General features: G+C 38.6%; 1 protein-coding gene across 4 annotated transcripts; it reads right to left on the bottom strand.

The window, feature by feature from the left end:
* Window positions 1-32: 32 nt before the first annotated feature.
* ptpn4b (protein tyrosine phosphatase non-receptor type 4b) lies at window positions 33-20887 on the bottom strand. 4 transcript variants are annotated; one of them, XM_079472187.1, is made up of 27 exons: window positions 20521-20887; window positions 17165-17316; window positions 15505-15612; window positions 15199-15241; window positions 15041-15119; window positions 14640-14684; window positions 14497-14549; window positions 13272-13392; window positions 13011-13098; window positions 12656-12744; window positions 12238-12301; window positions 11975-12147; window positions 11699-11767; window positions 9911-10045; window positions 9166-9324; window positions 5808-5967; window positions 5641-5721; window positions 5459-5515; window positions 5160-5316; window positions 4363-4535; window positions 3868-3958; window positions 3726-3787; window positions 3484-3630; window positions 3263-3391; window positions 2697-2845; window positions 2456-2591; window positions 33-2376 (listed from the first exon to the last, which is right to left on the bottom strand). In XM_079472187.1, exons 2-27 carry the CDS (start codon window positions 17297-17299, stop codon window positions 2281-2283), a joined length of 2799 nt encoding a protein of 932 aa, XP_079328313.1. In that variant the 5' UTR covers window positions 17300-17316; window positions 20521-20887; the 3' UTR covers window positions 33-2280. The 4 variants fall into 4 exon arrangements, with proteins under 4 accessions (XP_079328313.1, XP_079328315.1, XP_079328316.1 ...); XM_079472189.1 differs by having other exon boundaries at window positions 9166-9321; XM_079472190.1 differs by having other exon boundaries at window positions 15505-15609; window positions 20521-20655.
* Between the last annotated feature and the right edge of the window lie 185 nt (window positions 20888-21072).

The following is a 21072-nucleotide window of genomic DNA, read 5'->3' as shown; positions in this document are numbered from 1 at the left end:
ATGTACTAAATAAAAACAATCGCTTATCTTTTCAGAACACTTTTAATATATAACATCGTATTTACAAATATTTCACATATGACATGTAGTTAAGACCCTCCCCCCACACAGCTTTTCTTATTCGACAAAATGTTCAACATAAATATAATTAAACAGCATTTCCCCCCATTTCACAATTACAGTATAAATTCTACAGTAGCACAGCGGACTACCGCAGTCCGTTACAAAGTGCTGCCCTTATGTCGTTTATTTTTTTCTTTAAATACAAAAATACCACCATATCCAACGGTAACATCGGTAGTACATTTCTAGCTGCTGCGCTATGACGACGTACAGTGAAGCGAATCGGCTCGACATTCAAAACGGTGGGCGGGATTGGTCCTTGACGGCAAATCGTTTACGCCATGGCAACGCGAAACATCGTACGGAAAAAAGTGCCAAAGAGGTCACGTTCGTAAACGATTAAGATGGCGAGGACTATCACATTAAAAATGCTTTGTTTGCGTTGTAATGTTATAAATATATATGATTTGCGGAAAATTATTTCGTGATCACATACCGTGAAAACCATTGTAAAGCCAAATTCTTAAAATCGCTACAGCCGAAAATGTGCAGGTCCACAAATGTTTCTTAAATTTTGGCAAGTTGCACTTTAGCGCAGACTGGTCATATATGTGTTCTAAAAGCATGACCGGATAGGATTTATGACCACCTTATGCATTTTATTGCAGGTAATAGACAACTAGGAGACGAAATTTAGATAAGCATCGCCAAGAATAAGCGAAATGTGAACTTGTGCTCTGTAGAGGGTGGAGCACAGATATTTTTCACTCAGCACCAAATATTCCTACTTTGTGATATCCGTTCTTCAAACTTCGTACTAGAAATCTTTATTTCAAACATAAAAAACTGCTAACATTTTACAATATGGTTGTCTTTGTTAACATTTGCAAATACAATCACATGAACTAACAATAAGCAATATGGTCATTTAGCATTTATTATTTCTAAAATATAATAAATGTGATGTAAGTTCATGCTAAACTAATATTTAAACACTGTTAAAGTATTACTTATTACTATATCATGTTAGCTAACGCATTAGCATTATTTGTTAACAAACACACCGTATTGTAAAGTGCTACCAAAACATTAAAATACTGACTCACGTGACAATCTTTAAGCTGACCAGGGAAAATGCTTTGCGAAACATTACTGAAAATTGTTATTTTTAGTTTTGACATTTTATTTGCATCAGAAGTACCGGTTGTTCGAAACAAGTAGCTTCAAGTTTCCGTCAACGAAGCAAACATGAATTCACAGCTTTAAAGTTTTAACAAACATCTACTTCCAAGATCCCGTCGAAGTGGAGCTCAGAATCAAACAGCTGCCTATGGAGTATTTAAGGACACGTACTTTAGGCATGCTATGTACTACACATACCCTCGTAATAATTAATAAGTCAAAGCACCAATCGGTATTAGAGGCAAATAGCTGTGAAATCTGGCAGCAATGACTCGTTTTCAGTGTAGCTGACACAAAGCTGGTGGCTTGTGAAGTTAGGACTTAATTTAGAGAGAACTTCCCTGTTGAAAAGACAGCAGAAGATGGGTTGGGTATGTTTCGATGCTGGTTTGACCAGCACAAGACCAGCATAAACCTGCACAAACCATACCAAACCAAAATATGCAGGTTTTTCAACAGGGTTGTGATATTCTCATTAAAAATGTTCGGTAACGGTAGCTAGTACTTCATGAAAGTCAGGGTTCAAGGCGCAGGAGTAAAACTGAACAAAATATATATCATTAAAAGCAGATTTGTTCAGTGGCGAACTGGTTTTGTTGAACTTTAAAAGAGAAATGCTAAAGTTTTAAACTTAAACCTTAAAATGTGTACAGTCAGGAAAAGAAAAAGTAAAGGGGCGAGCACCCATTTTTCACTGTTAATAAAACAAAACAGCCTGGAAAACGTAAAATGTTAGATGCAGGAGTTCATTCCGACATGGACTGTGGCTCATTTCAGCTTTTGGCACGAAAGCAGAAGTACGTTTGATTCTCCGATCCCGAAATGAAGATTACTAACAGTACCCATTAATCAGTGACCTGATATTTTTTGTAAATGAAAATCCCTTTCATTGTTTGTCGCCGTTAAAGTGCAATAGTGCTTTTCGTCTGAATTCTAGCTTGCCCCGGTTACGTCCGCTGCCTTCCAGTAGGGGCGACAGCGAGCCGAGCATCATTCTCACTGGCAGTAGTTGGGACCTCCGAGAATCCGAGGGGTTTACTCCTCCTTTTCTGTAGGTTCGGTCTCGCACGGTTTAACAATCTCCTCTTCGTAAACTTTCAGGATCGCTTCACAGACGAAACGGTACTGGCTCTGCGCACACAATGTAAAATAATGAATACAGACGACTCAAAGATCTGGTCACACGAGAGCGTGCCGCGCTGATACTCACAGGGGTTTGGATCATCATGGCACGCTGGTCCCTCATGGTTCTTACGATGTCTAACGGATAAACGGGCTGACCGCACTCTATCATACACATCGCTGTCTCCATGGTGATGAGAACGCCCGTGCGTCCAATCCCGGCACTGCAAGCGGAGATTCAAGTGTTTTTGATCAATACAACAATGTTTCTTGGTTTACTTGATGATTGTAAACGTTTTAATGTGAGCGAGACATTTGTCAGGCCTGACCTGCAGTGAACCACCACGGGTTCCTGCGCTTCGGCTCTTTTGCCGCGTACTTGACTAACGAAGTTCAGGAAATCGGATGAATCTTCCGGTACGCCGTGATCGGGCCACGCCATGTACTGCATCTGAAAGATCTGTCGATCTTCTTTACTCTAAAAACACAAGCAAAAGAGACTTTAATGCAGTTCTATGAAGTTTCCTTTAAGAGTGTGACATCCCATTAATGTATAATACTAGAAAAAACTATTTCTAACTCAGTATTTCGGTTTTGTTTGTTTGTTTACAGTCATTATATAAAATCATTGTGTTATTTTCAAATTAAAAGTCACTTTATACGTAAAGAAATTTTGTAAAATGCTAATTTTTGCATTGTTTTTTATTATTAAACTAATTTTATTAATTATATATTTTACACACCAAAAATATGAATTATATTGCTGTGCACGGCTATATAAGTACGCAGAAATCCAATGTATTCAATTAACTTCTTATGGTATTACAGCTAAAAAAAGTGTTTTAAACTGGTCCACAAAAACATGGAACAACCGAAGAAAGGTGAGATGTTTGACCTCCACGTGTGTAAGTGTCAGATCTCTGAGCAGATATGCAGAATTCCCTTCTTCAGATACACATGTGACCTGGAAGTCCCCATACGTGCCACTCGCAGTAACGTTTGGCCAGTACTGATGACACTTCACCTAAAGACAAAACATAAGTTTATATAAAACTGACGTTATTTCTTAGTAATATCAATTTTCCATGTTTAACATTATTGTTAAAATATTCCTACCCTTCCTCGTTCAACTTGTGTCGTGAGCATAACCACCAGGACGGCGCTCTGTTCCCAAACCATCTGCCAGAATTCAGAGCAGGTACCAGGAAGAGGCCCTTGACAGGCGATATACCGCTTTACTTCACCTGTTCTGGGGATCTCCATCTAAAATAAATCGCACAAACACATTCATCTCTCTAAAAACGAAAGAAACTACTAACGTAACGAAAAAATTAAGAGAATCAGAGAAGAGCGCTCACGTTGATGTAATTTGCATTGATGTAGTCATCCGCCCCCTTTAATACGACTCGTGTAGCATCATCTGTGTAATAAAAAGTCACGAACGTTCAGCCAACCGCAGAGAGTCCTACTTCAATACAGAAATGAAAAATATGTGCTCACATGGTGAAATGTCCCGATAGCGGTTTTTAGAGACGTTTTGTGGCAGCCTGGCACATGACACGGACATCCCAAGACGTTTTCTGTACAGTTGCTGTAGGAGAAACACAAATTTCCAATAAAAAAATATGATTTTGGTGTACAAAACATGTATATGACCTATTTTATTCTTGCATAATGGAAACCTGTAAGTCAGAATGCTATACTGTATGAGCCTTCGATGTTGTGCAGGTTTACGAAAACAACCTTGCTTGTAAATATTGGTACAATGTTGTCGGTGCAATATTATCATGTAATAATAAACAAACTAAATTAAGATGGCTTTCAGTACACAGGGCCATCAAAAACCCAAACAGGAAGTAGCCTAGTTAGCTTGAACAACGGGAAATTATAAAAAAGCATTGGACAAAAATATGACAAATAAAAAAAATCACAAGGCTCGACCTTCTGAAATAAAAGGTTTTATTTAAGGTAAAAATGTTACTCGAGCTAACTCACATCAAACTGCGCGGGGACCGTTCCGCTGGAGAGACCGTCTTTCAACAGCTGAATGGAGGATTTTAGACAATCGGCATCTGAGTGGGACTGATCCAGACTGGACGTCTCAGGGATGTACTGGAAATCTGGCTCCAGGTCCAACTTCTCCTGGTCCTCATCTACATCATAGATGGCTGGAGGTAGATATAAACAGAGATTTAGATTTGTGTTGATTTTTTTATTTTAAATGTTTATGTTTAAAGTATTTATCTTCATTATTTGTTTTTATAAAGTTAATTATGGTTTAATTTTTAACTATTTTGTTATGTGGTTTTGTTTTGTGTTATTATTGTGTGTTTATTATTGTTAGTTACGTTTTAATGTGTTAATATTTGGATATTGGATTTAATTTATTTGATTCAGTTGTAGGTTTTAATTGTTTTTATTTCTTTTCAGTTAATAATTTTAGTGCCTTAAGAAAGACAAAGTAACACATGGAGTCATCTTAAAATATTTTTTGCATAAATTACTAAATAATTTACATTTAGTCATTTAGCAGACGCTTTTATCCAAAGCGACTTACAAAGAGTTCATGAGCAATAAGTGATATGTCATAAAAGAGCAGCAGTACATTAGGTGCTAATACAAAGTTACTAGTTTGTGTATATATATATATATATATATATATATATATATATAAATAATAATTCGAGCAAATGATCATGTAAAAAGGGTAAATACTTTTTTCATATAAGAAATAAATCAAATATCGAGAATATTAGTATTATATTAGTAAAGCTACATCCACGGGATCGTACCATTGGGTCTGACGAGCAGGATGAGCTCTCCTGATTGGTCCTCACAGCTGGCTTTGATCAGCAGAACCACATCATCGTGAGTGTGCTCCGAGATATCCCGACCATTGATCAGCACGACCTGGTCCCCCTCGTTCAGACGTGGTACGCACATGTCAGCCTGTCAGAGGTCAAAGGTCACAGATAAGGATGCATTAGGGTCCGGGTTAGAATCGCGGTTTCGGTATTGATCTGAAGGGTAAGACGTTCAATTCCATCAGCCACACCAGTCAGCTGACATGACAGTAAAAAAATGAACGTACTGGAGTTCCTGGAGCCACACGGGACACTATGATGGGCATCCTCTGATCGGCGCCACCCTGTGGATAAAAAAAAGATAATCATAAAAACATTTCACAATTTTATTAACAAATATTGTACCATTTTACTCTGTAATGCGTGTTTTTATTCATTTATTTATTAAATCGTTTTTAATTCAACTTACCTTAACATTAAATCCAAAGCGGCCATTTTCATCCGGCCTCATTTTAATAAGCACAAGATTATCATGAGGAACCGCTCCGTTCTGAAAACCAAAGCAAATATGACTCAAACTGAAAAGAAGACCAGGAAAAAGCACACGTGGGAAGGAAATATGCGTTTTTTTCGCACCATGCTCTTTCCTGACGCCGTAGGTACGTTGTAGAATTCACTCAGGTGGTCGTCCAGCTCATGCTGGGACTGGGATCTGCCGTTTTGAGTGAGGGGGTCTTTCCTGAACTGTTTCGGGGGCAACGCCGGCGGCTGTTCATCGGCTGTTACATCTGGAGACCTGGAAAACGTACAGTACTGAATATCACAGCTTTACACAGACCCTCGAGAGATCTTTTGAGATTGTAAACATTGTGTTAGACATGAAAGTCAGTCAAAAACAAATGATATCTAGCAAACAAATGAAAGTTTAAGATAACATCTACCCAATGCCGTGCATAAATGATGCATTGTTTAGCTGCAAACGATGATGAAACTCTAATGTGAAAGAGCCGTGTAGATGTATGAAATGTCACAAACATTCGAGGTAACACACACATGCTTGCATAAAAGAGCACATGTGTGTTTTGTTAAGAGAACAGCACCATCTGTAGCATTTAAAGGGAAGCAAATATCACACCTCTGCTTAAACTTACGAAAATAAATGTGCTACCTGTCTTAACTGAATATAACTTGCACAGAAATATCTTAACGTATATCAGGACCATTGTTTTGTCTCGAGATGCAGTAATGTATTCTTCCAAGGCTTTTTATAAAAGTGACATGAATATCATGATTCAACTCAATTCAGCTTAAACTAAGCCAGCTCTGTGAAACCGAGCCTATGTCTGTTCATTTAGGTTTTTATGAATATTATAAATATATACTATCCTATATAATATATACCCCGTATGAAAAAAATGCATTTTTGGAAAATACTTGAACTTAAGTTACAATTAAGCAACTAAATGATATAAAAACGGGAACTATCATTTTGTAATTATTAAACTAATAACTTAAATACTATAAAATTACTTTAGTTATATTATTACATAATACATCCTTAAGCGAGTAAAATAAGCCGTGTGTTTTCAGGAGAATTGAAAACAAACAAAGTCAAATAAACACAACACGATAACAACTTATAAACTAGGACTAGTTCGCAAAAGTAGGTTTCGCATAAAATGCAAATTTGCGCAAACATTTGCATACCAGAACATAAATCATGGATTTTCTAAGTTTAGATCAGAGGATTCCAAAGATGCCAGACACTGGGGTGTGCGACAAACATTTACGCAAACGCGTTCGGCATAGCTGTAGCGCCCCCTATTGACCGATATAGATGGCTCCGTGTATCTGAGTAGCGAGCAATACTACTACCACCTCAGCCTCAGCTCTCTCAGCCTTACGATCAGTTTAGCGGAGAAAAACAACAATAATAATAATAATAATAAAACAGACAAATACAATAGGTTTCCAGTGCTATGCGCTCGAACCCTAATAATAAATGTATGAATAAATAAACAAGATACTGCACCAATAAGATACAACATTCGATTTTCCATGATAATTCTTACATTTTTCACCAAGAAGATTTCACTATGTAACACTATGAAGTCTAGGCAATGACAATGATTTATGATCTGTAGAAGTATGAGCGGTGCTGTATATCTGCTGGGTGTTAGCAAGGATTTCCAACAATTAATCAAAGCACGACTTATTTGCATACCAGGCGGAGAGAGAGAGAGAGAGAAGCCATGTCACACACAGTCTCATTATGAATGCTTAAGATTTCCAGCATGAAAGTTCCTCTGCTCTGCAGTCCACAGACAACGCACAGCCAAGGCCTCCAGGACATTTACATAATAAAAACAACTGGGACAAACAGAAAACGTTCCCGTTAGAGCGAAAAATAAGGAATGTTTCGACCGCCAGGCGGAAGGAAGACAGATGTACGAAGCATCTTTTGTGGTGTTTATAAGTTGGATGCTTAAATGTAGTTGAAATGCAACAGAGATGATGGAGAACTTAAAATTGTAAAAGTGCATGAAAACAAAAGGGTTATGCTAGAGGCCGTACTACATTCAAATGACAGAACAAAATGTAAAGCAAAAGAATAATTGCTTTAACTAAATAATACAAAAAATTCAACAATTGGATTTATCAAAGAAGCCATTGGTCGAGGAATAACAATAAAATAAACTAAATTCAAATAAAACCTCATTAAAAATAAAACGATCGATTGAAACTCAAATTAAATATATAAAATGAAAGAGAAAAGAAAAAATGTCAAATAAAAATATAATAAAATATATAAGCCACAGAGGGTGTTACTGTCATTTTTCATAAATAAAGATTAAAATAAGATCGAGTTTATAAATATATAAAAATTTCATGTTGAAATATTATTGTCTCCAGGAAATGCAAATCTTATTTTTCTGTCTACCAGACACCTAGATTTGGAAACTATGACACTGCAAATTGAGTTTGTGGGGCAGATCTGAGAAAGGAAGCTGGTGCGTGGTCACATATTATTCCAATGGAAAATGATGGCGTGTTCACAAGCTCGAGTTCAATCGCACATCAGCGTAACACGTCGAGCTGTGCCAACCACAAAGCTGAAAGCGATTTCCCCGACTCTGAAACTCGCAAATTCTCAGGCCGAACGGTATGTGAAAACAGAGTTTAACCGCCGATGTGTCATTTCAGCAGAGACGAGGTCGAGCGATATCAAACCTCAGGTTACCTGTGAACGTCTGCGTCGAGCGCTAAAATAAGAATGAGTTTTCACAAGGGAAAGTTTGACTCAAAGGACAGTCGACCATCGATTGTGTGCTGTGCTTCAAAAAAAGCATCAATAGACAAATCGAGATGTGCCGTCTTTGTGCTTTGATTTTGGATAGTCGACAAATAAACAGTGAAAGTGTCCTTTAAATATAAATATTACTAATATAACATAATATATTATTTATAAAATTTTTGCTTTACCTCTACCGTCTATTTTTCAACTACCAATATTTGGGTCAAACATTCCATAAATCACACATAAAAGAAAACAAAGCAGATCAAATCATATTTTTTCAACACAACAAACAAACATTAATACGATGTGGTTGTCAAAGCACAGAGATATCGTCCTTCACGCATAATGAAATATGACAGAAAATACCAAAAATGCTTGAAAAATGTCCATCACTTTAGCAACTAATAAGTTGGATAATACGGATGAATATTGATGTGACATTGCAGTGAATTAAAAGCTCTATACAAAATACCAGTTATAACACAACGCGATTAATTGATTAATCAATTAATCGATTAATCGGACCGACATTAATCATATCTGATAATTAGTCGAAATTTGCTTTGATCATCAAAAACACATGCCGGGGAAACACGGCACAAGAGCCAATGACCAAAAATCATTTAGAAAGTCACGAAATGGAATTTTGTACAGATAAATTCATTTACGACCGCCGATATATCATGTCAAACTTACGGTGTTGAATCTAGACTGATGCTGTTCGCTTGCGTGGAGGATGCAGACTTGTGGTTGGTGAACGTCTGACATGGCGAGTCATCGATCACATGATCGACCAGGTGACCGATGGAGGACGGCCTGACACGCGCCCCCTCTGTGTTAAACACAGAGTTACTACTGAAAAGAGAAACAAAGATATTGGTTAAAGGCCATTAAAACCATCCGTGTGTGTATGACTACACACGTTAAGTAAGTAATGTGTGTGTGTGTGAACACATGTTGAGCAAAAGTGTGCTTGGGTGCGGAAGAGATAAGAGAGATTGTGTGTGTGTACACGTTTGTTTGTGTGCAAATCTTCAGATAAAGTTATGGCGGACATTATGGTTTGTAAACTAGCAAAACTATCATGACGCAGATAGCACAGACATGTCTGTAAGATGTCTGCTTATCGTCTGGAAAATATCTGCATAAGCATCTTATATACATCTATATGACATCTGACAGCAGACCTCTCAGAGACGTATCGCAGATGAGGAAACAAACCCAAAAATATATCTTGCAGATGTAAATGTAGATGTGCGATCTGATGTAAATGTAATAACGTCAATCGGTTTGCATGAGTTTTAGAAGATAAATCATAGCATAGTTTACTTTAAAACCAATAGAGGTCACTGAGAAGTACAGAGCAAAACAGAGAAAAACTAACGTGTGGTCGTGTTTTAATCCACGCGTTTGATCTTCGTTGTCTGTGTATAAAACTCACTGATTCGGCGAGTCCGGCGGAGAACGGTTCGGCAAGCTTTGAGTCTCCAGTCGGTCATCCGAGAGAGAATTTCGACTGACGGTCTCCCAGTCCAAACCGCTCATGAGTCTCCGGACCAGAGGCTTGCTCGGTGACCTGGAAACACATCAGATAGACGTCAGATTTGTTATAATGTGTCACCTGCACCAGATCCACAGGAAACATAGTACAATTAAATTCCAAAGATATTCGGAATAATAAAACGTAGAGCTAGAACATTTTCTTATTTGTTTTATATATTTTTTTAAACAAACAAAATTTGTTATGTATATATATTTATTTTACATTATATTTATTTAACTTTTTTTAAATATTTGCGATATTTTTTTTGGCCCATTTACACAAACAAACTCCCTTTCCCATTACATTTGACAAACGCATACCACAACAATACGAAAGTTCCAACAAAATCCAAGTAAAATGTCAATAAAATACTTATAGCAAAAACAAAATGTTTTCAAACAAACACCGGTTTACAAACAAATGCATTTTCCTCACGACGTTTGTACACGTGGTGCTTCTAAAAATCCACATTCATCTAACAATGCCTTGACAAAACCATGACCCATACCATAACCCAGTAACGTTTCCGAATCTTTTGAGGTTGTGTCGTCATATAGTAAATCAAATACCTTCTTGAAGTATGATGAACCATAAACTGCAGTTTGAGTTTCGGACTCAGCATCTTCGAACAAACGCTGCTCTCTCTCGAGTGTGTTTCACAAACGTTCGTACTACCTCAGGCTCAGCACACGCTTCCTGTGTTTGGGTGTCGTTCTGAGAATACGCGACCACACATGCAGACGCTTGTGCGTTAATATCACACACCCATGAGGCAACACACCCAAACACTTACAGACCCACAATGACACTCATGCTGTCTAATATAACACTAACAGGTACTTTGTGGTTTTACATCGTTGTCTATTGTGTTCGAAATGAGAGTAAGACGCACACATCACTTCTTGTGCATCTAGACAGTATACGTGTGTCCTTAAAAAGGTTTATAAGATAAAAATATTAGTGGGAAAAGTTCAGCGAGATCATTACTAATGAATTATTATTTTGTAAACCATAAGTAATCTGTCAAAAAGCATGTGTACTAAACTTTTACTATGATTAAAATCATCGATGAAGAGCCAAGAGATTCTCCTCGGTACGCCGCGGTAGCTATCGCCGTTCGAAATACTGGTTTCATTTTTATACTGTTGTTTAAAGATCAGCTGTTATTTTTAAAAGCTTTCCAGAAACCAGCCAAAAAGAACGCAACAAATGTTGAAACTTACACCTCAAGATGCCTCAAAACTAGGAAAGGCGATAAAACTATATTTACGTATCCTTTGTTTTTTGTAAAGTCTCCGTGAACCGCAAGGTGCGGTCGTTTTGACCGCCGTATTTTGATGCATTTCCGAGTGAAATGGAATTTCGAATGAGAAAACATAGTGGCTGTGGCTTTCCCTTTGTCTGCGATTTGATTGGGTGTATAAAAACAGACGGACAGTTGAAGGGGAGGAGTTAACGGATGCTCCGCCCAGGCCGTCTAACACATGTCATTTAAGATGGATAGTCATTACAAGACGGAAGTGCATTTTCATTTTAAGATTAAGAAGGCTCATACATTTAAAAAAAGAGAATGACCCACATCGATAAAGGCTGCAATGTTTCATGAAAAAGTAGGCAGTGTCATTTTTTTTTTCGCAGGGACTTTAAAAATGTATAACATTGGATAATAAAAGTGTGTCACTGTACCGGGCAAAAACTCTGTTTTTGTTTCCCCTTTCCTTGCCGTACTGTACAGACTGGGCTTCTGTCCTCCCGCTGTCAAAAAAAAAGAATGTTGTGTTCAATAAAATTTGTGTCGGCATCCCAACAAATAACTGGTGATGCAGCATCTTAAAGTCCTGACAAACTCAAGATAATACAATAACTTCTACCGCCATAAAAAGCAGATGAAAGTATGGCATATCAATTCTGTATCTGCACAATGTGTTACTGCCAAACTTTACAAGCGTTTTAACTTCTCACCAGTAGCGGAATTTGGATCCGAGAGTGAAGTACTGAAGAAACAGGTTCCTCTCAGGCAGAACGGGCCGCTCCAGTCTGAAGAACGTATGATGCTCCACGCAGGCCTTCCATATGTTCTTACAAGCTCTGTAGTTCATCATGTTAAAGCCCAATAAAGACTCGTGGTTTTCGCTCTGTGACGGCGGAAATACACAATGTGAAGAAAATAACAGAAAATGTGAGAATGACGAGGAAAGAAAATGAAAGAAAATTGTCGTACTCACCAGTTCTTTTCTTAGTTGTATAAAAAACTGTTTAGATTTAAAAGATATTTTTACAATTTTCAACCTGAAAGAGAGAAAGGGTGGGGGGGTTAATAAAATCAAATGATGGGTAGACATGATAAAACATGAAACGAAAAAAAGAACTATCGAAAACGTTTTATTTTATTATTTAGGTGTATGTATTATTTGTATTATTACTGAAATATAAATAAATGCAAATCCCTCTGTAAATTATAAACATATAACGTTTCAATTTAAAACCAATATAAAAATATTCGATCAAAAATGACATATAAATGAATACTATATAATAAAAAGACTTAATTAAAGGTATATTCATGCATACATACTAAATCAAACTCGTTTTTCCCGACCATGTCGAATATAATGCGATTACATCACGCGTAACAAAACTCACCATGGAAAGTGGTTGATTCGTACCCTGTCCTTATAGATGGAGATACCAGCAGACAAAACTCCGATGTAAATCTCAGCGTTACAGTGGTCCTGAAATGAACAGGAAGAATTGGTAACCAGAAGGATGGTGTTTCCATGGCAACATCAATATCATTGTGTTTTCAAGGGCAATTGGGCATCTAGCTTACTGGATTGATTTCAAGTAAGAATCAATGTGCAACACATTAGCAACCATTCATAACTTGACTATGTTGTTTTATAATTGTATTATTATATTTGTTCGTTTTTTGTCGAATTATATGTTAAGTAAAATAGATAAGTGGCAGACAGCGGGGTAAAAACGCCCTTTTACTCACCCGAGCATAGTGCAATTCCATGCCGTATAACTCCAGCGTGCGCGCGGCATTCAAGTAGTTAAACTCGGACTGAGCTGGAGTGAGTCCACTGAGAGAAAGAGAGCCACAAACAATGAACTGCCTTGTTTCTTCAAAAACGTCTCTATGTGTGTGTGTGTGTGTGTTCAGCTGTGAGCCTTTGTTCTGCGGTCTCTGCTGACACTCCGTTAAATCGAAGAATCATGAACACAGTGAAGTATTTCACAGACACATCTCTCTTACTTGTGCTCTTGGTGAAGTTTGGAGACCTCTTTCTCGAAGTCCTGCGGCGGGTTGGGAATGAAGCTGTACTCGGAGAGATACCCGGCCGAATGTTCAGAGTGACTGTAGTCCCCGAACTCAGCTGGAACACGAGCAGAGAAAGCATATGTGGATGTGTGTCAATGTGAGACGGGGCGCAGCGCGTCCAAAAGACTTCCCGTTTCCTCAATACACAGCTTGAAAACTCTGACACTTGGGAAAACGGCCCTTTAAAAATGAACATGTTTGTGCACGATTAATTTTTTTAAAACGCTTACTTTTCTATTCTGCTGACATCATCAAGGCTGTGTGGGCCGGAAAGAAATAATATTAACCAATAATATCACAGCTTAATATTTTGCCATCTAATGAAATTACGAAGAAATTAAAATACTAGAAAATATTTGAAATAAAAGTCCCACCCTACATTCTTTCACATTCAGATTTATTTAGATATACATCACATTTACAGATGTTAAGTTAGGGCTGTTTAGCGATTTATCGCATCCAGAATAAAAGTTGGTGTAATGATATATGTCTGTGTACTGTGCATATACATTTTGTGTTTATAAACACATACAAGTTTTAGTAAATATTTGCATGTTTGTATTTTATTTAGATTTTACTATTTTTATCAGTATATAATTTATACTGTATGAATATTAATACACATTTATTCATTTTTTTAACTTAACTATATTTATAAATACAAAATGAATATACACAACACCCAGACATATATTATGTAAAACACAAACTTTTATTCTGGATGCAAATTTCCCGATAACGTTATTTTAATGCCAAATAAAAACGATATCAAAAATAAATCAAGTGTGGTACCCTAACTGGTATCGTCAATTACGTAATAATCCCACATTAGCCACATTATTGGCTGTTTTCCGGCCTTATTACTGAAAATGGGTCAGTCAGTGACAGAAAAGAGACAAAAGGAGATCATGGACCGTTTGACAAACCCTACAGCTTTTATGCATCCCGTACAGACCGTTATATCACCAGCACAAACCAGAGTTCGTAGGGTTGACAATTAAATCCTCCAAATCTGTTTATGTTAAATAAATAAATGTCAATATTGTTATTAGGATTTAGACGTGCCCTCGTGGGCCATTCCAGTGTTCCTGTGGCTAAACTAGTAGAAATTGTAAATGTAAGCAGGTTATGTTTGAAAAACTCATGAAGTGATTCTCACCTTGAACAGCATAAGAGGCCAAAAGTACTGCCGTGTTCTGAGGGCATGGAAGTCTAAGGGAAAGAAATGAAAAGTACTTGACATTAGAAAGGGAAACAAAACAGATACATTACGAATCTTGTTAAAAGATAAAAAACATTCACCTTCCACTAAGAATATCCTGCTTTAACTGTAGAAAGTACAAATACCTGCAATTACAAATGCACAAGGATTTATCGCATCCAGAATTACGGTTTGTGTTTACATAATACATGTCTGCGCACTTCGCATAGTTATTTTGCATGTGTATATTTATTTATATGTACTTTCAATTACATTTCACCTTTATTTATTCACCTATACTTATTCAACATAACATTTCATAAAAAACATTCATTCATTTATATATTTTATGTACGTGTTTATAATAACAATACTAAAATGCACCGGAAACTGCATATATTATACAAATACAAACTTTAATCGCGATTGAACAGCTCTAAATGAACGTTAACAATAAAATCTTGTAATACTTCCGCAGATTAAATACAAGCATAGATTGTACCTCGTGTACTCTTCCTGTAGTTTACTGGGGTCACTCACAAAAAACTTCACCCTAAATCTCAGATTATGAGACGACGACCCTACAAGCACAAATCATTTCCATTATTACCATCATAAAAACACGCTAATAACTACAAATACAAAAAATTGTAAACTTACTTTTTAGCTGTTTTCTAACAGGTTTGTTAGGATCCAGCCACCTCTAAAATCAGACAGACAAAACGAATCTGATTTTACTTTTCATCTAAATTTAAAAAAGCCTGCAAGTATTGTGGAAGACCTCGCAACCGCTGTCGATTCAAAACCGAGCCGCATAAAAAAGGCGCAACCTTTTAATGAACTTTTGGTCCTTGTGTTTGTATAAACAAAAAAAACCAGCCTCGTAATTATTCTAAATAATAATATAAGTTATTGGCACACGTTATGTAGCATGAAGCGACAGCTGAGTGATAGGTAAGCGTTTACCGGGCTGTCCAAAGAATCGTCTGCCAGCTGAAGTCCGAAGTAGTCGCGCTCCGTCAGCTCCAAATGTTTGTAGACTATGTCCAACAAGATGTGGCCCTGATCTTGCTTCTGCAGAGATAGAGAGATATAAAGATAGATAGAGAGAGAGATACAGGGATAGAGAGAGAGAAAGAGATGATAGAGAGAGAAAGAGATGATAGAGAGAGAGACAGAGAGAGAGAGACAGAGAGAGAGAGACAGAGAGAGAGACAGAGAGAGAGAGACAGAGAGAGAGACAGAGAGAGAGAGACAGAGAGAGAGACAGAGAGAGAGAGAGATGATAGAGAGATGATAGAGAGAGAGAGATGATAGAGAGAGAGAGATGATAGAGAGAGAGTTGATAGAGAGAGAGAGAGAGATGATAGAGAGCGAGAGAGAGATGATAGAGAGAGAGAAAGAGAGAGAGAGAGAGAGAGAGAGAGAGAGAGAGAGAGGGAGAGGGAGAGGGAGAGGGAGAGGGAGAGGGAGAGGGAGAGAGAGAGAGAGAGAGAGAGAGAGAGAGAGAGAGAGAGAGAGAGAGAGAGAAAGAGAGAGAGAGAGAGAGATGATAGAGAGAGAGATGATAGAGAGAGAGATGATAGAGAGAGAGATGATAGAGAGAGAGAGAGAGAGAGAGAGAGAGAGAGAGAGAGAAAGAGAGAGAGAGAGATGATAGAGAGAGATGATAGAGAGAGAGAGAGAGAGATGATAGAGAGAGAGAGAGATGATAGAGAGAGAAAGCGAGACAGAGAGATTATAGAGAGAAAGAGATGATAGAGAGAGAAAGGGAGAGAGAGAGAGGTTGTGTTTACGTTGTGCTACATAAATGATCCTTAGCTTAATCCTTACACGATCCATATTTCGTAGCTAATAAACAATGCAAAGTAAATGCTAAAAAATATATTTTTATGCAATTGGATTATTCTCACTTCCTATTCATTTAAACCCACTGACTTCAATTTGAAAATTTCAACTTCAAGCATTTCTAGACCAGCTTGATCCGTCAGCACGTCTTATCACGACAGTTATTGCCCCAGAACACGCTTCTGTCGAACTCAGGAATGCGAAGAATCTGCCAGAAACTGCCCCCGAGCTCCTCACCGACAACCAGCCCAACGACGCCACATCGCATGACTTCACTGCAGCTTCTACCGCGCATCGCAGACGGTTGACTGAGCCGATTCTCACCCACTTGCCATTTAGCAGACATTTCTCGTCCAAACCGATTTATTCCAGACATTTCTGCGCTCGGGGGGTAAAACGCTGATGGAGCAAGAATGAGACATCCGCAGTTTCTGGGTCATCTCTACCTGGAATTGAACTTACAACCCCTGTATAAGCAACCGAAATCATCATCTAGCCCATCCTGAAACTGGGGCTCGGTGGTGTTAAAAGAACAGTTCACCAAAAACTAAAAGGTTTCAAGAAACCTTGTTTGCAATTTGAGGTATCGTTCCTGTTCGTAGCCCAAACGGATACAAATATTAACGAAAAACGTTGGTAAACATCTGAGATTAATCAGAAAAACAAATCTACATGTACACAAAACAGAAACACGACATCGTCAATAATGTTATCAGACCAATCGTTACGCTTGATAAGCTTAATGTAAAAAATGTCTAAAGTGTGTGTTCATACTCACGTTGACTTCGAAAGTCTGCACTGTGTTGTCCAACAGCAAAACGTTACACACCACCTGCAAATGTCTCTCTCTGGACTCCTCCACGGCTCCCACATCGTAACTTCTGCCAGCGGGCAACCGGAAGCGTGCGGTCATTACGCTCCCCCTTCCGTCTGCAAAGCGCACAACGAAGGTTAAAGGTCAACCACACACACCCAGTCGACTTGTGTTTGCGGTCTCGAAATAAAAAATATGAACCGTATTTGTTTATTCGAGCGCGAACTATAAAGATAACTATGAGGTTAACTGTAATGGTGCTGTTATGTTTATTTTAGGTTTCCTTTTAAATTGGAATGGATTCCTATTGGCTATCAAGGTTTTATCGTTGGCAGAAAAAAAACTCGCTTAAACATCGTTCCTCTGTATTGTTGTGACGTGGACTCGGCATTCCTAAATTCAGAAAGAACTTTATCTTTATTTTTATCGTCCTTGGTGCGAACGAGTCTTTTCTCGTTCCAGATGATGTACCGTACAACAACATGCTTTTATTTTGTAGTTATGCTGCTTAAGACACGCTAGCAAGTCTAAGCCCCGTGTTCATTCATTTAATCTCAAAAGACTTTTCAGTTCCAATAGTAAAAATTAGATTTGTGTCTTTTAGCAGAGACCAGAAGATTTTATTGACAGTACATAATAAATCTGCTATTGAACAAACCCGTAAGTATAGCAGCAGTCACAATTGGAGGTCAAGGTCTTCCGATTCACAAAACCCGATGTATTTTGCGTGAATCACCTTTTTCAAAAACGCTGACACACATTTGCCTTCTACTATTCACATTAACTCCGTGTATTCAGAGCTCGACTGATATTCTCAATGCGAGCAAGGTCGTCTTCAGCACCTCAACTGTCGGTTTTCTGGTTTCCAATCGTGCCCCTTTTGAAAAGATGGTTTGTTGAAAAGGTTTTTATTAAAGAAAAGGCACAAAGCGACAACGCTCCGAAAAAATATTATGCATTTAATTCAATAACACCTGAAAAAAGCGCCGGCAGAGTTGACATTTTGATAGTTTTAGATGACATCGTACGTTTCATTATTTATTTCTTAACACTGCCGAATTCACACTCCACAATGTTATGACTTCACTAAAAGTCAATCTTTTGAACAAGATGTGCACTTTAAAGGTTCACCCCAAAAAATGAATTTTGTCATCATTTGTTTGTCATCATCAAGACAGTCATACAGGTTCGGAAAGACATGGGTGCGAGTAAATGATGAAATAACTTTCATTTTTGGGTGAACTATTCCTTTAAAAAGTCTTGACCCTGTTTATTCTCATTGTTTGGTGCACGTTGTAAAATATATTTTGAAGAATGTAGGAAAGCAAACGGTTCTGAGGCACTTGTATTTTCTTTCCTACGATGGTATTCAATGGTGGCCCAGAACTTTTTGGTTCAAAGCATTCTTCCAAATATCTTTCTCTGTGTTTTACGTCGGCACAAAGAAATGTATACAGATTTGAACAAATCGAAGGTAACCGAATTTTTATTTTTGGGTGAACTGTCCCTTCAAATCCAATATTTATCTGAAACGACATCAGTCATAATTCACAGTTCCCGCCACGGACCCAAAATCTCTTTTTGGTTTTCATTTTAAGACGCACCTAAGTTTCTTTACACATGTCCGTGTTGTAAAAAACAAGGTCCAGAAGACAGCTGCGCAAACATCTGAGGGTCAGAGATCGTGACCTGTAGGTGGGGTCACAGACGCCCATTCAAACTCCCACACCCAGTGATCATACGTACTGTTAATCCATGACACAATTGCAATTTTGTGGCACACACAACTCTTCAGCGTAAGCATACTTGAACTGTTACGATGTAGCTTGTTAACTTCCTTTGAAATAAAACAGAACATTATTTAAGATCTCGAAGAGACGCATAGATGCTCACAATTCAGACTTCATATGCAAAACTTACATCACCACAATCTTCGTTCTGTGTGGTACAGCAAACAAGGATAATCTCTTTGTGTAACCCGCCGTGTGATATAACTGAGATATTTTGCGCCTGTGCGTGTGGGGTGGAACATTTCTCTTCTGTAGAAATTCCCCCGGATGTCACCAAATACCACAAACACAGAAACATTTGAAATTTTTCCGCTGAGAGGGGTTTAGACCACCAACCCCTCAGAGGGGACATCAGACGGTGAGGTTACAAAAGTGAGTTTTTTCCCACCCCAAAACTGTCTTGGTCAGACCCATAACTACCACCTCGATATATTTTCCATATTGAGCTTAAATGTGTTGGGTACCGCTCGAGATGCGATCGGCCACAGGTTCGACTTTTTTAAGGAAACTACACAAATAAATAAAAAAGCATCTGGAAAAGGTCCCAACGGTCAAATCAATAATATGTCATCACGGATGTCTTTTTTAATCCCGTTTGACTTTCTTCCGCAGAACACGAAAGAAGATATTTCGAAGAACCTTGATAACCAAACATTGACTTCCATTGTACGGACGCGAGACAAAATATCTCCTTTTGTGCAACCCTGAATAAAGAGTCATATACAGATTTTTAACAACATAAGGGTGAATAAATGATGACATCATTTTTATCTGTGGGTGCACAGTGCACTATCCCTTTAAACACATTGCCTAATCTGTATCCCAACCCATTTAATAAACGCGCAATTGACGTACAAAAGTGCCATCCCGTCCTTCCATTCATACATGTTCACCATCTGAATAAAACACACACACGCATTACAGTGTGTTCAAGAATGCGCACTAACACACACACACACACACAAGCACGCACACCGGGGGACATGGAACAGGAGATGATGTCACCGACAGCCGGGTGAGATGCGTTGTGCCCAGAAAACAATTAAAACAAACATCATGCCGCTTATACGACATTAATGCAAAGACGTGTCCGGATGCAGCTGTACATGCAGCCGGATTATTTGCATGCAAAGGATGAGAGGGGGTTATGTAATAACGTGACACAAAAAAGAAGGCACCGTTACAAACGAACTAACAGCCAAATATATCCAACACGGCACGATCTCCAAAAGAGGCCACCGCAAGGTATCAGCGACACAACCCTAAGCGTGACATCCATGTTGCCTGGCAGCATCTGTGCATCCCGAACGTGGATCATCTTGACATCTAGCAGAAATGTATATTACGCATGGTGGCAAACCCGAGCCGCGCGTCAGATCGCATCTGCCCGCGCGTCGTCCGGGGGTCTTGGAAGCTTGCATTGGCTGGTTTGGTTGCTATGCAATGGGATAAAAAGGAAGACGGAGACACGCAAGCGGGCACGGATGAATGAATGGATGCTGGCGTGAATGCAAAAGTGCGCACGCTTACCTTCATAAACAGGTCTAGGAGACTCCAGTGGATGAAAGGTGGTTTTGTGTCGGGATGAATGGAAAACGGGAGGGGGAGACACGGACAACAGCAGCTCATCCGCAGGAAAATGACCACATCGCTGTAGACGTTTACATTACATTCGTCTTAGGGGGCCTTTGGCACGGTTATAAAGAGGAATCCCGCGGGGACGTCCTGGTTTCTCGTCGGATGCAATGCGCGAAATGAGAGCACCGCGATTGCCTCTCTGTGGCTACTGTGTTCGGGGACGGCTGGCCCGGGTTTAGCTCTATAATCCCGCATATATCTCTGTGTTCCTGCTACTGGCTGCTGCGACTGCAACGTGCAGCGTTAACATGGCGCAACCACTCGCGCCCCGCCTACAATGTCATAGGTCTATGTGCGGAGGCGGGGCATCGCGCGGGGGCGTGGTCGCGGATGCACGCTTACATAGGTTGGTACTTCTGTCTCTTGATTTCGTGGACAGGCAGATAGATAGATCGACTCTTTCTTTCTTTCTATATATTTGAAGAATATATATACATTATAGAA

This window comes from Barbatula barbatula (genome assembly GCF_947034865.1).
Source record: "Barbatula barbatula genome assembly, chromosome: 13".
NCBI lineage: Eukaryota > Metazoa > Chordata > Actinopteri > Cypriniformes > Nemacheilidae > Barbatula > Barbatula barbatula.
The sequence above is the reverse complement of the archived record's forward strand: the minus strand, read 5'-3'. Positions and strand labels throughout refer to the sequence as shown.

Bases quoted from the DNA above. Each gene is read 5' to 3' on its own strand.
- ptpn4b (XM_079472187.1), bottom strand. From the start codon at position 17,299: ATGACCGCACGCTTCCGGTTGCCCGCTGGCAGAAGTTACGATGTGGGA. The intron at 13,099-13,271 runs GTAAGAGAGATG...TCTTTCTCTCAG, and splicing joins AAACTTCACCAAGAGCACAA to TGGACTCACTCCAGCTCAGT. The intron at 11,768-11,974 runs GTGAGAAGTTAA...TTTTTTTGACAG, and splicing joins GGATCCAAATTCCGCTACTG to CGGGAGGACAGAAGCCCAGT.